At 37.5% G+C, this 17,296-nt stretch overlaps 1 protein-coding gene across 1 annotated transcript in view; it reads right to left on the bottom strand.

Annotated features, from left to right (window-relative positions):
* Window positions 1-17,296, bottom strand: part of LOC101652497 (sperm-associated antigen 16 protein) — a 101,808-nt gene that overhangs the window by 29,388 nt on the left and 55,124 nt on the right. Inside the window, exons 7-8 of the mRNA XM_045296815.1 lie at window positions 14,445-14,552; window positions 1,551-1,668 (exon numbers count right to left, since the gene is read on the bottom strand). Coding sequence (XP_045152750.1) covers window positions 1,551-1,668; window positions 14,445-14,552 — 226 coding nt within the window. The remainder of the gene's footprint in view (window positions 1-1,550; window positions 1,669-14,444; window positions 14,553-17,296) is intronic.

Genomic DNA, 17,296 nt, shown 5'->3' with positions numbered 1-17,296 from the left:
TATATATATATATATACATATATATGATATATATATATCTTATCCCCCATTTATTTTTTAAAGCATTTTCAGTATCATCAGATTGATGAATGCTTTGTTTATACTTTGGGTTATAAGCCAATACTATGTTATTCTTTACTGGAATGGCTCTTTGGCAGCGGGAACTGTTTAAGGTAGATTCCTGTAATGAGGCTGGCTCTAATTTTTGATGTTTGATGGATAACAGTTTATAAACCACAAAATCTCAACAAACTTGTTAGTAAGCTTGTACCTTCAATCTCAGTAAGCTGGTCATAAAGTCTGAACTCTCTCTTTTAGCACTGATAGAATGGGCAGGCCAGGAGAGCCTGTGAGAACTCTCCACCTAGCACAAAACCCAAAGGACAGAAAAAACAAAACAAAACATTGAACCAGTATTTTATTGCTCCTTCTTGAGCTATTTTGTGCCTATTTGGCCAGGCCTGTGCTACACACTTACTGCATAATAAACCGTGCCCCACTCTCTTTGTGCACACACGACATCATCAGTCTCAATACCTGAGCCCACAGTTCGGTGCTGGTCCTCTGTAGACCACTTCATAATCCCTATGTCCCTCAACATGGCATGCTGAACTTTCTTGCATTTTCTCTTCTATTTTGCTTCTTTGAGATTTTGTTTGTGTGGTGTTATTTATAATTAAATTCTAATATGCAAGAATATAAAATTAAAATTGAAGCACAAGAAGCATAAATACAAATAATATTTTGTATTTTAGTTGGTAAGATTTTCACTCCAGAAAACTAAACTTATTTAAATTAAGTCTCAGCATTGGAATTATTCCAGAAATACTATTACCATCATGCAAGTTCATTTTAGTTACTGAAAGTTTGGCCATGATCAAAAATCTTCAGAAAACAAACAATAATAATAACAACAAAAATTTTAACATAGGTTATACTAACACACTTTCCAGTAAACTATTGCAGATTCTTCATATATCCCCATTTTTTTAATGGAATACTATGTCTGCTAATATCTCCTCAACTTTGTTCCAGGTCTAAGGGTGTTATCCATTAACAAAAATTAGCAAAAATCAAGTTAGTAACAAATCTGATCAAATATTGTTATGGGGTGAAATATCAGTATGTTTTTATGTATTATTTCATAATTGATTCACAATAATCTTAAGAACCAGTTTTTGTGCCTAAATTTGATACATGAGAAAGCTAAGCTATAACTGTTTCAATACTTATTCCAAGGGTGATGACGATAGCTGTCAAACCTGTCACTTCATGTTTGTTTGACCACAGTGCCTGAGTTTTTCTACTAACTTCACTATACTGACTTCCCATAAAATCAAGTTTGAATTAGCCTTTAATCAATAGTACATTGATAGCAGTTTACAACGAATGAAATTATTTTTCTTGAATGGTTCAGAATGAATTTTTTGCAACATGAAAATTGGCACACATTTTTAACAATCCATATCAGTCACAAAACCAGTATTATTCCCTATGTTATTTTTAAAAATAGTTTAAAAGATCATCTTCAGGCACATCTGTCTTTTTACCTGCCCCATTGCTCTGTCTCTTTGCAAAGAGGTCAGCATTTTCTCCTTCAGTAAAGTGTGGTGTTTCTCATGTAACACTCTTATCGTTGGCTCATAAGATGCATAATGTAACTTCAACCTATGAAAACAAAAGGGTAATCACATCTTAGAGGACAATTGAGTTAAATCTGTGATTTCCATCTAGCATCTAAACCATCTTGGTTTTGTGTTTTGCTTGTATTCTGGTCTTGGTGTAACAAATGAATAACCAAATAAAAGCCAATACATCAGAAGAAGTACACATGGTATTATATGACCAAAGCGGTCTGCTACTGAGAGAGTGGGGAGAAGACCACATGAGTCCTGATTTAATGAGTTCTTCATTTCTTACTAACAACTGCTGTATTCAAGCTTGTGCTTAGAAGATAACTGCTATTCATTGATTTTTTTTAAAGTTGCAGTTCCTTTAATCGATGCAGAAAAATATTTCAAAACAATACGGGTTACAAACGATGGATAGTTAAACAGAAGAGTGTCATTCGCAGTTAAAGAATGGTCTGAAAACTAATTTGATTAACCTTATATTTTGAGAAGTTAACTATAAAGTAGTTCAGATATCTCATAAAAGAAATAATTAAAGATATAGTATTAGCATATGTTATCAACACATTTAAAATGTATTTTATTTAAAAATTCCTTTAATGATATTTTGTATTGAAGTATATTTTATATGGACTACAGATCTTAAATGTTGCAGCTCAAAAATTTTTGTGAAATATATCGATCCAAGTAAACTACATTGTTATCAAAATTTACAAGTTTGCTAACGTCCCAGAATATTCTAAAACTTCATATATTTGAAATCATTCTCTTTGGAATTAGTTTCTTTTAATCAGCATACATTTTTAAAATTCATATTACAGTTGAGGTTATCAATACTACATTCCTTTTTATTGTGAACAGTAATATCTTGTATAAAAATCTTACAATGTGTTTAGCCAATATAGTATTATTGAACATCTCAAGTGCTTTCATTTGGAACCTATAATGAATAAGATTGCTATGAGCAGCCTGGTATAACTATACCTTTGGTCTTATATCTTCATGTGTCTTAGGCGAGTACCTGAGAGTTGATTATTCGGTTGTAATCTTTACTCAAAACAGCGATATAAAATAGTTTTGGCTACTCTATCTCCTTGCAATATTTGAAGATGGCCAGTCTAGTTAGAGTTTATTAATTGTATCATCTTTTCAAAAGAACCAACACTAGAATTTACCAGCTTATTGTTTTTCTATTATCTATTTTATAAGTTTGTACTTTTAGTCGTAACTTTATTCCTTCTTATATTGAATTTTCAATTTTTTAATTTCTAAGGTGATATTAAGTTAAGGTCAAAGGTGAAATAGTAGGTGTTTACAAACTTTTTCTCTTCTAATATAAGATATTAAAGCTATGCATTTTATAATACACATTATTTTGGCTGTGTTCCACAAGTGTGACTTTGCTGCATTTCATTCATTCTGTTAAAAATGTTTTCTAATTTCTCTCTTCAACCTATGAATTATTTAGAAATATATTACATAACTCTGAAAATTGTGGTTATTTCCAGGGATTTTGTTATTAATTTCTAATTTAATTTGGTTGCGTCAATCCTTTAAAATATATGCGGATTTATCCTCTTCTTGTTGCTAGGTGTCATTGAGTTATTTCCAACCCCTGGCAACCCTAAGCACAACAGAACAAAACACTGCTCGGTCCTGCGCCCTGCTCACAATTGTTCCTGTGCCTGAGCCCATTGCTGCAGACACTGTGTCAGTCACCTCCTGGAGGGCTTTCCTCTTTTTCATTACCCCTCAACTTTACCAAGCACAATATCCCTATCTTATCTTATGGTCCCCGTACAATCTATTATGGTGAAGTTCCATAGGTCCTTGAAAATGCCAAATAGAATTTAAGAAATGCCAACTAGGCTTAAATGATAATGTTGTTCAAATGTTCCACAGACTTAAAGAATTTATGCCCACTTAATTTATCAATTAAGAGAGTTAAAAGCCTCCAACTACAATTATGGAAATATCCATTTTATTATTTCAATTTTTCAGATCTTACTTTATATATTTTGAAACTCATGCATATTTAATATTATGTCTTTCTAATACATTGACCCTTTTATCAATATGAAATGGTTCCTTTTTTGCTCTAGTAATATCAGTCCTGAAGTCTAATTTACTTGGTATTAATATGGCTACCAAAGCTGTCTTATAATTAGGCTAATATGATATTTCTTAAAAAGTGTCGCTCTTCTACCGATTGGGGAGAGGGACTGGCATGCCACGCCTACACAAAAGCAAACCAAAAAGGAAAAGATGGAGTGAGGCACACCTAGCCTGAGGACAGACGTCCCTGCACAGAGCTGGTAAGTCACAGAGAGGGCTGTAAGGCCGACAACAGCTCGAGACATGATGACCCCTCACTGGAGCACACCACAACAGAGGACAATACTAAGGATACACAGCAGGGGCTTAGTCCAGTCTGAACCCCGAGAGCCGGGTAAACCAAGAAGGGAACACAACAGATCAGCAATGGGAGCAAAGCAAAGCCACAAATCTCCTGAGGAGCCCCAAAAATAGACTTCAGGCTAGAGGGGGCAGTTCCCAGAATTCCCCCAGGAGCAGTAGAGAGAGAGTCATATATGTCAGTGGACGGACCTGGAACTATGTATGCTTTTTTGGTTTTGTTTTGCTTTGTTTTTCCTAGTTATTATTGCCTTTTTCTTTCTTTTTTCTCTTTTTATTCGATCTTTTGTTTTCTTTTTGTTTTGTCTCCATTATTGTTGGTTTTGTCTACCTATATAAGAAAGACATGGGAAGCAAGCTTGAGGAGAAACCAACAGGACTGACAATTCCAGAGGGAGTTGGGATGAGGAGTGGGAGGGAGAGGGACCCTGTGAGCAAACAATGCCATAGACAGGGGAACAACTAGGGAATTAAAATCGCAATCAGGAGGACATAGAGATGCTGGGGGTATTGGAGCGACAGCAATCTAGCTGAGAGTAATTACTAACAGGCAGAAGAAGAACAAGCATGATGGTGGGGCAGGAGGAAGGTAAAAAGAAAAAAACAACAGAGGAAATAGCTAGTAAGCAAAGCTATGGATAGATATATAAACATAGGTGTGTACATATGCAAATACATTAATTCATAAAAATAGAGGTATTGGCCTATATGCATGTATTTATATGGCAATACACTGAGGTCATGAATGGACTTTGAGCCTCAACTCAAGCCCTGCCTCAACATAAAGCCACTAATTCTGACAACCTGGGATACTGTGACCCCCCTCTAGCCTGAAGACAAAATGAGTACATAAGCAAATGTGGTGAAGAAAGCTGATAGTGCCCGGCTATCAAAAGATATAGCACCTGAGGTCTTAAAGGCTTGATGTTAAATAAGCAGCCATCTAGCAGAGAAGAAACAAGCCCACATGAAAGAAGGACATCTGCCTGTGTGATCATGAGGTGTTGAAAGGATTGCGTAACAAGCATCAAAAGACCCAAAACAAACAAAAACATATTGTTGAGTGAGGGATTATAAAGAGACTTTTCCCCAGCTTTGTCTCCCCCAAAAGACATGCCAAACATTAGAGTATATTTGTCAGCATATGGTGGGAGGTCAGATGCTTAGAGACATCCTCCCTGAAGGCATTCAGTTGCCAGAATACTGTCTGGTCCCAATACAAGAAGGGCCCACTCCTTTCTGTTAAGGACAATGGGCTACTTCTCCCTAAAGGCTTAGGACCACCAGTGTGGTCCCTGTAGGTGGGGTTCACATCCTACTGATAATGGTTTCAAGAGAGAGCCTGAGAATAGGTCAAACCTGCTTGGTGACATCCAAAATTAAGCTGCCTCCCTGAATCCAGCATCTGCCCATCTTGTCACATGTGAACCCCAATACCTCCCCTTCTTATTGCATGGATACCCCTGGAGAGTCCCCCTCTCATTACTGTAGTATCTATAGCACAACCCCTTCCTGTGACGTACGTCTTTACCTGTAATTAGGGAGCTTGTATGCCCCCCAAAGATATATAAGCCTTGGTTGGCGATAAAAGTGCTCTCTCTCACTCTCTCTCTCCACATGGTCCACCAAATGAGGCTGAGGTGAGCACAGTACCATGAAATGTGTCTAACTCCATTATTTCAATCTCTCTTCTCGCATGCTCCCTATGACTTTACTATAGTCTTTACTTATTACCACTGTAAAATTGTACCTACCAGACCTGTGATGATGTGTTAGGGGCTGGCTCCCTTGACAGTTGAGAATGAGGGGGGTCGGAGCAGAAAGTCAAAACCCATCTGTAGAAAATGGGACATCCCCTCACAAGAGGGTCACAAGGCTGGGATGTCAACCAGGGTGCAGTATAGCACCAATGAAGCATACAATATTCCTCTGATTCTTTAAGGCTTCCTCACCCACCACTATCATGACCCAGTCTTGCCTTTCACTGCCAGCTAGACCAGAGCATGTACACAGGTACAGAAAGAACTCAGGACACACGGAATCTCGAAACAGTAGTGGGAGTAGTGATACCAGAAGAGTAGGGGGAAGGTGGGGAGAAAAGAGGAGGAAGGGGGAACCAATCACAATGATTGATATATAACCACCACCACCCCAGGGAGATGAACAACAGAAACTTTGGGGGAAGGGAGACAGTGGTTGGTGTAAGATATGATAATAAGAATAATTTATCATTTATCATGGGAGGAGAGGAAGGAGGGTAAAAAGAGGAGCTGATACCAAGGGCTCAAATAAAAAATAAATGTTTAGAAAATGATGGCAACATATGTACAAATATGTTTTATATAATTGGTGTATGGATTGTTATAAGAGCTATAAAAGCTCCCAATAAAATGTTTTAGTTTTTTTTAAAAAATAGTGTTGCTCTTAAAAACAATAAGGTCAGTGTTTCAAACTCACCAGCCACTCTACAGAAAAAGCTAATCCCCTAATGATTTACAACCTCTGAAACTTTATCTACTTCACTATGAGTATAAATCAACTTGATGGCATTAAATTTCAGGTTTCTTAATTGACTTATCTTGCACCAATTTTTTTTTACTTATGGAAGATCAGAGAGAGAGAGAGAGAATATAAACAAGGTAGACCAACACAGTGGTTGCAACAGTGGACTCAAAAATAGCTTGACTGGAAGAATGACACAGGACCAGACAAAGTTGCTAAATTGCATGTAGGGTTGTTATGAGTGGGAACAGATTTGAATCCACCTAACATGTTTCATATTTAAAATGTTTCTTTTGTAATTTACACAAATTTAGTTCTTGCTTTTTAAACCAGTGACCCAGTCTTACTATGTTTTTGTTTTCTTTTTTTTAACTTTTTATTGTGATTTCGGTGGAAATTTAGTTTATACTTCCCCAAGTGGGCAATACCGCCCCCTTGTGGGTGCTGGTGCGATTCAGAGCGCCTGAAAGCAGCTGCACTTTGTCCTGAATTATAGGCTACAGTACAAAAGTTTTTAAATGCCAGAGGTACTCTGAGTAATTTTTTTTTCTGGAAAAGAGAGTAGTAGGTCAAATAAGTTTGGGAACCTATGATCTATACAAATTTTGTTCTGTGACATTGATCGCAATCCTTGTGATATAATCAACTCTTCCAAAGTCCTCCCTGTTTGTTCCCATTTGTCCTTCATTCCTGCTCTTTCTGCCTTCTGAGCTTTGTTTTCAGGTTAATGATACCTTTCTAATTGTTATAAAGGGTACATTTCTCTCTGGTGTTATTGTTCACATTATAGATCCATTGTTTGCTTGAATGTTGGATTCAAGGGTGTTTAAAGACCATAATCTTGAGCATTCAACCAGTTTCTACCAAACCAGTTACATTTGTCCTTTTTATGATTTTGAGTTTTGTTCCACAATTTTCTTCCTCTCTATGCAGGACCCTCTATTGTGACCTTTCTCAAAAGATCAATAGTGGTAGCAGAACATTAGGTTGCTGGGAGACAGGAAGCAAAAAAATCATCACCAGGGATAACTGTGAGTAAGGCCACTCTAATTTCCACCACTTGTTTCCTACAGCTTGAATCTTGGAATACAAATACTGGTTTGCAGTAATATACAGCCCCCTGGAGAATATCGCCCCAACACTGCAAGGCATTATCACCTCACTAGCACCATGAGTGTGTCTGCAGAAGGTTATTCTATTTTCTCTCTAGACAGGCCATCACTTATCTGTAAGTTTGGCATACTATGGTGGCTTATGTGTTGCTATTATGCTGGAAGGTATATCACTAGTATTTCAAATACCAACAGGCTCACCCAAAGTGAACAGGTTTCAGCAAAGCATCCAGATTAAGAAAAGACAATGATTCTATGGGAAAAATATTAAATGATGCAGGAAGCATCAAAACAAAATGGAAAGAATAATCCTCAGAGTCACTGCACCAAAAAAAAAAAAAATCAACCATCTACCATTTCAGAAGGTAGCATATGATCAAGAACCAATTGTACTGAAGGAGGAGGTTCAATCTACACGGAAAATATTAGCCAAAAACAAGTTTCCAGGAATTGATGGAGTATCAATTGAGGAATTTCAATAAGCTGATGAAGCACTGGAAGTACTTACTTGTCTATGCCAGGAAATTTGGAAGACAGCTACTTGGCCTAGTGGAAGAGATCCATATTTGTGTAGATCCCAAAGAAAAATAACCTAATAGAATGCTCAAATTATAGAACAATACCACTGATATCACACCAATACAATTTGCAGCAGATCATCCAACAGTGGTTACAGAAACACATGAATGGGAGCTGAGGTTTAGGCCAGATTCAGAAGAGGACATGGAACAAGGGATATCATTGCTGATGTCAGATGAATCTTGGTTCAAAGCAGAGAATACCAGAAAGATGTTTACTTGTCGTTTTAATGACTGTGCCAAAGCATTGGATTATGTTCCCATAACAAATTATGTATAGCCTTGAGAAGAATGTATAGCATACAATCAATTATGCTAATGGAGGACCTATACATGGATCAAGAGGCATTTGTGCAAAAAAACCCCCAAAATCCCAGAGACTTTGTCTTACATGCTTTGGACATATCATTGGGAGAAACCAGTCCCCAAAGAAAGGACATCATGCTTGGTAAAGTCGAGGGGAAGCGAGGAAGAGGAAGTCCCTCATGGAAAGGAATTGACAGTGTGGCTACAACAATGGACTAAAACACAGAAACAATTTTGAGGATGGTAGAGGACCTGGCAGTATTTCTTCCTGTTATGCATAAGGCTGCAATGTGTCGGAATGAACTTCCTGGTACACAATAACATCTAGAGAACTTCTTCAGGATGATGGCAAGCATGATAATACCAGTGAATTCCATGAACATGGGTCCACTGCCACACTTCGTTTGCTGTGAAATGAGGTCCTTATCTGAAATGATGGGACACTATGATGGTGATTATGGGATTCTAAGTATATGGATGGTATCTTTGACAGAAGTGAACAAGAAAAATAAAATAATAAATAATATTGTCCAGGAATAATAAAATGCTGCCCTTTCCATGATGGAAGCAGGCCAATGTAATCAACCTTCAATCAGGCTGCTGGCCGATCACACGGAGGAATGATGGCATATTGAAGATTCAGTTGTCTCTATTGCAGGCAGACTGAGCACTCAGCTGTGGTTGTGCCAAAGCAGCACTGAAGAGTAGAAATTCATGTTGCTGAGCCCATGCATAACCTCCATTCCTGCTACCATAGCCTCGGTATTCTTGATAAGATTGTCTATTGGACAATGAAAGAAGACGACTGATTTAAACAGAACATGTATCCTATCTCTTGATTGTCAAAATCTTCTTCTGCCTGAGTCGCCCTTTCGTGATACAAGTATCTTCACATCTTAAGGCCCATTCTGACAGGCCTATCCACATACATTTCCCTCATGCTTCTATGTTACTGATTTTCCAAACATATTCCCTCCCAAACCTTACTCAGACAGCTAAATCGCTGGCCATATCTCATAAGCCAGTATACAATCACCCATCTGACTGTCTCAAACAAAATGAACAACCAGCTGTGCTACTAAAATCCTATCCATCAGAACGATTTTCCTTTACCAATGTCGTTCAGAGAGATCGGGCTCTAGGGCTACTTTGTCCACTATTGAGTGGCATGTGCATATTGAATTATTTTTAAACCAAACAGGAGTATTCTCTTCTTCAGTAAACCGACCATAAGGAACTTTCCATGTGCTCATAGGTTCAGCTTAGGAAAAGGACAGTAATGTGTCAAGAGTGGAGATCATTTGGAATTTTTTGCCACATTCTCATGTTGCTTATTTGTGCCTTCATGTCCTACTCAAGCCCTGATCTCAGAAATATCATTTCTATGTAATGATGGAGTACTGCTGTACATGTTCACCTTGATCTGGGTCCATTTAACGTAATGCCTGTCATCAATATAACAGACCTGTTCAATATGTTGAACTAAATGGTGATATAGTGTTGCAGAGTTGATATAACTCTGCGGCAATACCTTGAAGATGTATTGCTGGCTTTGCCACCTGAAGGCAAACTGCTTCTGGCATTCCTTCCAAACAAGTGTGGAGAAAAAGGAACTAGCTAGAGCAATAGCCTGCTATGCAGGCACCTGGAGATGCATTAGTTTGCTCAAACATTGAAATTCCATCAGGAGCAACAATTGCAATTGAAGCCACCACCTGATTATGTTTATAATAATTCACAGTCATTCTTCAAGATCTACCTGTTTTTAGCATAGGTTAAATAGGCATGTTGAATTGGGAGGTTATGGGAATCACCATCCCTGTATTCTTCAAGTTATATTGGTGATGACAATGGTCTCTGCAATCCCTCTAGGAATGCAGTATTGATTTTGGTGTACTATTTTCTTTGTTAGAAGAAGTTTTAATGATTTCATTTTAGCCTTTCCTACCATGATATTTTTTATTCCATGTATCTGGTATCCCGTGAGCCTGTTCTACAAGCTGCTAAATATGTCTATTCACACTGTGCCTTCTGGAACTGGAGGAGTAACTACAAGACATGTTCAGTGATGTACTGGACCACTGTGAGACAGGCATAAGCTAAGGTTTCATTAATAAACCTTACCTTTATATGCCCCCATTCTGAATGCTGGTCCACAGTGACATTTTGGCCTCCTAAAAGTCATGCCAGTTCAGAGTGTATGCCCAGTATGGCCTAAAAATATGATTATTTCTTTTTCCCCAAAGAACAGTCACTCTTATAAAGGGTTATAGATTAACAGTATAAATTTTTAGCAGTGTAGTGGTGTCTTCCCTCAAGGGAACCTGACCTCCCTTCATTCAAGAGGTTGTGGGTCTGTAAATTGATTCAAGTTTGGGAACTGATGGAGGAGACCATAACTCTTCTGCTGGTGATTCAAGTTAAACTGCCAACACTCAGTCTAGAATTCTGCTTCTACATATCAAGTATATATTTAGTAAGGAGATTCCCCGTCTATTTTGCTTCTAAGTACACCATGATTAAGGAGCCAATGCCATACGTCCAGGTTAGTCAGACTACCCTGATTATCATTTTGACCTCGATCTTCCAATACAGTAACCATGCCCAGCTTGTCTTTTGTTGGGCTGCTAACCAAAAGGCCAGTCATTAAAAATCACCAGCTAGATGAGGTTTTCTACTCCCATGAAGAGTTACAGTCTCAGAAATCCACAGTGGCAGTTCCACCTGTCCTTTAGGGTTGCTATGGGTCAAGATATGACTCAATAGCAGTGATTTTGGTTTTTTTGGTAACTGGTCCTCCCACCACGGGGTCCACTCAGACCTATTGTCGCAAAGTATCTTACTTCAATTAGGGAAGTTCCCACTGTCAAATCTGATTTACTGACCATTTACAGCAATTTTCAAAGATGCTATTGCTCCTTTCACAAAAGTGCTGTTCACCCATTGTGTGGAAAGCTAAGTACCTTGGGCACTCCATCAATGGCTCAATAAGTCCAAATGATAAATCCACTCTAGCAGACCAATTTCCCCAAGCCTTTGTATATCTTCTCTACAATAAACCAAGGCAAGTCTGCCATTTCAATTTGATTTATTATAAGCCAACACTCAATTCATGTTTCAGTATCCTTTTCTAATAAATGAAGTGGAAACACTGAATAAGGGATCTGTGCTTAGGGAGCCCATAATAAACTGAATGATCCAAATGGCCCAGGCCATTGCTGGTATGATGTTGGCTCCATCCAGTAGATTCCCACTCAGAGCTACCCTGTTCCAACAGAACGAAACTCACTCTGTCTGGCCCTGCAGTAGCCTCACAGTTGTTGCATTTGAGGGTATTATTGCAGCCACTTCTGTCAATCCATCGCATCAGTGATCTTCTTTTCATTGCATGTATAATTTACCAGGAGGCCAGGTGGTGTAGTGGTTATGCATTGGGCGGCAATCAGAATGGTCAACAATTCAAAACCAACAGCAGCTCCCTTGGGAAAAGACTGGGCTTTCTACTCCCAAAGACAGTTAGTTTCTGAAACCCACAAGGGATCACTATGAATCAGCATTGATTCAATGGCAGCAAGTTTGGAGTTTTCTTTATATTTTAGCAAGAATGGGGTCCTTTTCTAGGGACTGATCTCTTCTAAGAAAAGTGACCAAAGTACATGAAATGAAGTTTCCTTAGCCTCACATCTAAGGAGCATTTTGGCTACACTGCCTCCAAAACAGATCTATTTGTCCATGATACCTTCAATATTTCTGCCAGACCCGTAATTCAAATGCTTCAATTTTTCTGTAGTTTTCCTTATTCAATATCCAATTGCCAAATGCCGGTGTGATTAAAAAATACCGCGACTTGAGTCAGGCACACCTTGATCCCCAAAGTGACGTTTTGCTCTGCACACTTTAAAGGAATCTTGTACAACAGATTTACCCAGTGCAATGCTTCCTTTGGTTCCTTGATTGCTGTTTCCATGAACACTGACTGTGGATCCATGCAAGATGAAATCCTTTGCAGATCAATCTACTCCATTCGTCAGGGTGTTATCTAGTGAGCCAATTGTGGGGATTTGGGTTTCCTTTACACTGAGTCACAATTTGTATTGAAGAGTGAAAATCCTTGATCTTCATCAGCAAGTTATTCAAATCCTCCTGACTTTAAGCAAACATGAGTACACCACCTATAATTACACAGGTTATTAATAAACCCGCCTCCAATCGTGATACCATGTTCTTCTCCAGACCGTGCAGTTTCTCAGAGTAATTAGTATGATGAATGAATAGAACCCTAACACAAACTTTTCCTGGTTTTAATCTAGGCAGTATCCTCTTGCTCTGTTTGAATGATTGCCGTTTGGTCTAAGTCATGTCCTGGTATTCCCATTCTTCTCAAGGTTATTTATAATTTATTATGATCAAGTGCCTTTGCATAATCAAGACAACAAAGATAAACATCTTTCTGGTATTCTCTGATCTCAGCCAAGATCTAGCTAACATCAGTAATGATATCCCTTGTTCCATGTCCTTTTCAGAGTCAGGCGTGACTTTATGGCAGTTGCCTGGCAATGTACTACTGCAACCATTTTTAATTATCTTCAGCAATATTTAACTGGCAAAAGTATTGACCACTTTTTTTTTTATTTTTTTTGTTTTTTTGGTTTCTTTTTTTTTGGATTGGGAAAAAATATGGATTTCTTTCAGTTGGTTGACCCAGCAGCTGTCTTTAAAATTTCTTGGCATGTTGATTGCTTCCATTTTCACCACACCCTCACCGGCAATTGAAAGTCCTGAAAGCTTTACTCTGAGCATTATTACTTTAGTTTGAAGAAGATGCTACTCCTGAGTCATATATTTAGCCTGAGGGGCTCGTCTTCTGTCACTATATCACAAAATATTCTATTGCTATTTATAAGGTTTTCACTGGAAAATTATTGGGTTTGGGGAGGAATAGATGACCAGAACCTTCTTCCTAGGCTGCCTTGGGAAGTGCCCATGAAACCTGTCCATGAGGGGTGATCCTGTGTACTTCTGAAATATTGGTGGCATAGTTTCCAGCATTGCAGTAACAAAAATCCACAAAAGTATGACAAACTGGCAGACTTTTTTGTCTAATATGGTAGCTTAAGATGGCTATTTAAAGGTATATTAAGTTTTTTTAACTTAAAAAAAGTTCCTTGGTTGAACTGGCACATTATAAGTGTTCAATGCAGCCAGTGGCTACTGTATTGTATAGTGCAGATACAGAACACTTCTATCATCAGAGAAAATTATATTGGACAGTATTGCCCTAGAGCAAGCAACAGAGACTTTGAGTTATGGATTGTAAACTCTTTGTTATTTGGGGAACGGGGTGGAGGAGAGAGGTAAGTTAAACAAATCTGAACATCTTCCAAATGATTTCTAAATGTCTCAATATAATTTCAAAGCTATTCATAAAATGTAGCCCCACTTGTAGAATCTCATTTGCACTTTGTTCTCTCTGCTTACAGGCTGGCAAAGACGTCAACTGCCTTGATGGCTTGGTATCCAGGGAACCCTGCTCACATTACCTCAATCTAGTCATTCTTACTTGTTTTTCAGAATTCAATTTCTCATGTTTCGATATGGGTAAGTGACTGGCATAACAACAGTATGGTACATATAAAGTGTAATATATAACACATTCTGCAGCCTTTTGTTTCCCTCCCCTATTAGTCTCTTGTTGATAGAAAGGGCCTAGGCCCACTCATCTTTATTTTGTTCTTCAAACACATAGTTTAGTGTCTGGTACACAGTAGATGTTTACTAAATATTGAATGACCGTTTTTCCTGAAATATTTTATCATAGGTGCTACTCAAGAAGTTAATAATAGTAACTTTTCACAAATTACATAATAGCTTAATAAATATTTCAACAAATACCAGCTTACCCTTTGATATCATTAACTAATTTGTTTTTTTCTTGGACTATTCGCTTATGATGCATCCGATGAAAATCACGCTCCTTTTGAGTTTTCAGCAGATCTTCTCTGGCCTTGCTAAAAATAAGAATAAGTGTATCACTAGTAATTCTTTTCTGAAAAAGTATATAGGCATCAGTTGAAATGAAGTACTGTACTATTCAAAAGACAACCGAAAAATCCCCACTAAGATTCTAGTTGAATACTGCAAGCAATGTAATATGCAGGAGAGTGGGGAATGAAAAGGCCAAAACGCAAAGCTTCAAAAATTTTATTCATTCATGTTTCATTTAAGTATATGAAAACTAAAGATATGCTGCCAAAATAATGTATAATTAATCCATTTCCAAAGACCATTTTGTTAACAACTTGTGTATACATGTAAAAGAGGATAACTCAAAACAATTACAACAAAATTTAATTCTAAGCTTCCCTGAATATATGAATAAAAAGGAATACATTGAATTATTTAATATTCTAATGAAATTAGAATTTCCCAATTATTCTAAATTGGGACAAATTAGCATATACATTCCAGACAAGCAAAACATTATTCCAATAATACAGCTGGAAAATATGACCATCCGCAGATTCTATTGCTAAAAACAAGTGGTGACTTGATGAGCAAGCTTTTCGACCTCAATGCTGTCACAGAGAAGCAGTCTTCCCCACACCTTTAGGCTAAACCAAGCAAAAAAGTCCTCTCTAAATCCAGGCCATCTGTGAGAAATTATTGTGAGTTTTTCCAGTCACATGCATAATATGTTAGTGTTCATATAATAATGTGAAACATCACTTATAATTTTAAAATAATAGTTCTCTAACAGACCTGGTGAACGGGCAAAGTGCTTTTTCATTGAAATGTGCACATTCTGAAAAAGAAGCACTGACATTTCATATTAGCATCACAGTGGAAGCAATCTGCTGCTTTAGGTCATATTATTTCAAAACTGAGATGCGCACAGTATAATGCACACAAAGAGACTTTTGCTTTAGAAGCCATGCACATCAGTCACTGCAGCACTCTGACTGGAAAGCTGCCAAAGAAGTGGGAGAGTGCTAGGTTTTCAGGGTTTTGATGGATCTTAGGATGATCATAAGATGTTTTGCTGCAAGATCAAGTTCCTTTGCCTTAGGGTGGACTGAAAATACATAATCCATTCTTTCTTCTTACTCCCTGCTCTGCTTCCTCTTCTTCATCTTTGTCCTTTGTCCTTTGATCCAATTCTTTATTTTACTGCCTATTTTGTATATTTTATCACTATGTAATTAAAGATGTGTCTAATAATTCACATTGCTGCTGGCCAATTCTCCATATAATCACTTCTCTGTGGCCTTTAACATTATTTTCTGGAAGTAATCTTGTCAGAGGAAGAAAGTGTCTATTAAAATATTCTCAATTTTAAAAAGAATAAATATCGCAATAATTAGATGATCAAATAATTTATTATTTCTGGGATTTTCTTATTTAAAAGTTAAATAGGAATTCCTGCTTCTAATTAGGATGCATAAACCTACAAAGAATGCTTATTCTCTCTCCCTAATAAAGTAAAAAGGTCTAGGCAAAGTACAAAGCTCATGTACTAAGACAACCAAGTAATAAAAATACAGACACATCATTCCAAGCACAGGAAAAAGAGCACCAGAAATCAGCTGAAATTTTAAAGAACTATGTAAGGCAAACTGGGTTAGAATACCATCCTGAGCTAGATGTGGCTTCTGATAAAGGAAACTTCAAATTCATAAGTTCTTTCCCATTGACCTCCACTAAGTTCCCAGAAGAAATCTTGGGGACAAAACAGGGCACCAGAAATAATTCCTTGATGCTGCAAACATGACAGGTGGTGACAGATGGCTGCTAAGAAGATACAGTAAAATTTTTAAAAAGAAACATCCATTTTTAAGGTGCCAGTAAAACAGTAGCACATAGAACACAAGGTAAAGACACTAGAGTTGGAGTAAAGATAAAAGAAAACCGATCTACCTCTGATGTGTGAGCAGGTAAACATCTCAATAAACATCTACAGTCTGAAATTGATCAAATATCCAAATAAGGAGCCTTGATAATGATTGACAGGTGGCAAAATATGGAAACATAGAGGAAGGAAGAGTAGTTGGAAAATATGGCCTTGGCAACAGAAATGAAACTGGGGATAGCATAAAAGAATTTTGCAAGACGATGACTTGGTTCACAGAAAATAGCTTCTTTCAAAAACACAAACTGTGGCGATACACATGTACTTCTACAGCTGGAACACACCGAAATCAAATTGACTAATTCTGTAGGATGAGAAAATAGAGTAGTTCAATATCGGCAGTTAAAACCAGGCTGGGTGCTAAATGTTGAACAGACTTTGATTCTTGAAAGTGAGGAAGACTTGAAGCACTTGCTGATGAAGACCAAGGATTGCAGCCTTCAGTAAAGAATACAACTCAATGTAAAGAAGTCCTAAATCTTCATAACTGGACTAATAGGTAACATCACAAAAAGTGGGGAAAAGATTGAAGTTATCAAGGATTTGGTCTTGCTTGGATCCACAATCAATGCTGATGGAAGCATCAGTCAGGAGAACAAAACATGTGTTGCATTAGATAAATATGCTGCACAAGACCTCTGTAGAGTATTGAAAAGCAAGGATGTTACTTTGAGGATTAAGGTGTGCCTGAACCAAGTTGTGGTATTTTCAATCATCTCATATATGTATGTGAAAGTTGGACATTGCATAAGGAAGACAGAAGAATCCACAAAAATTTGAGTTATGGTGCTAATAAAGAATATTGAAAGTACCACATTTTCTTATGCACACATCTGTCTTCAGTGA

Source organism: Echinops telfairi, unplaced genomic scaffold (assembly GCF_000313985.2).
Source record: "Echinops telfairi isolate 266 unplaced genomic scaffold, ASM31398v2 ScPeMD7_3;HRSCAF=10, whole genome shotgun sequence".
Classification (NCBI taxonomy): Eukaryota; Metazoa; Chordata; class Mammalia; order Afrosoricida; family Tenrecidae; genus Echinops; species Echinops telfairi.
Note: the sequence above shows the minus strand (reverse complement) of the source record. Positions and strands in the feature narration are given on the sequence as shown.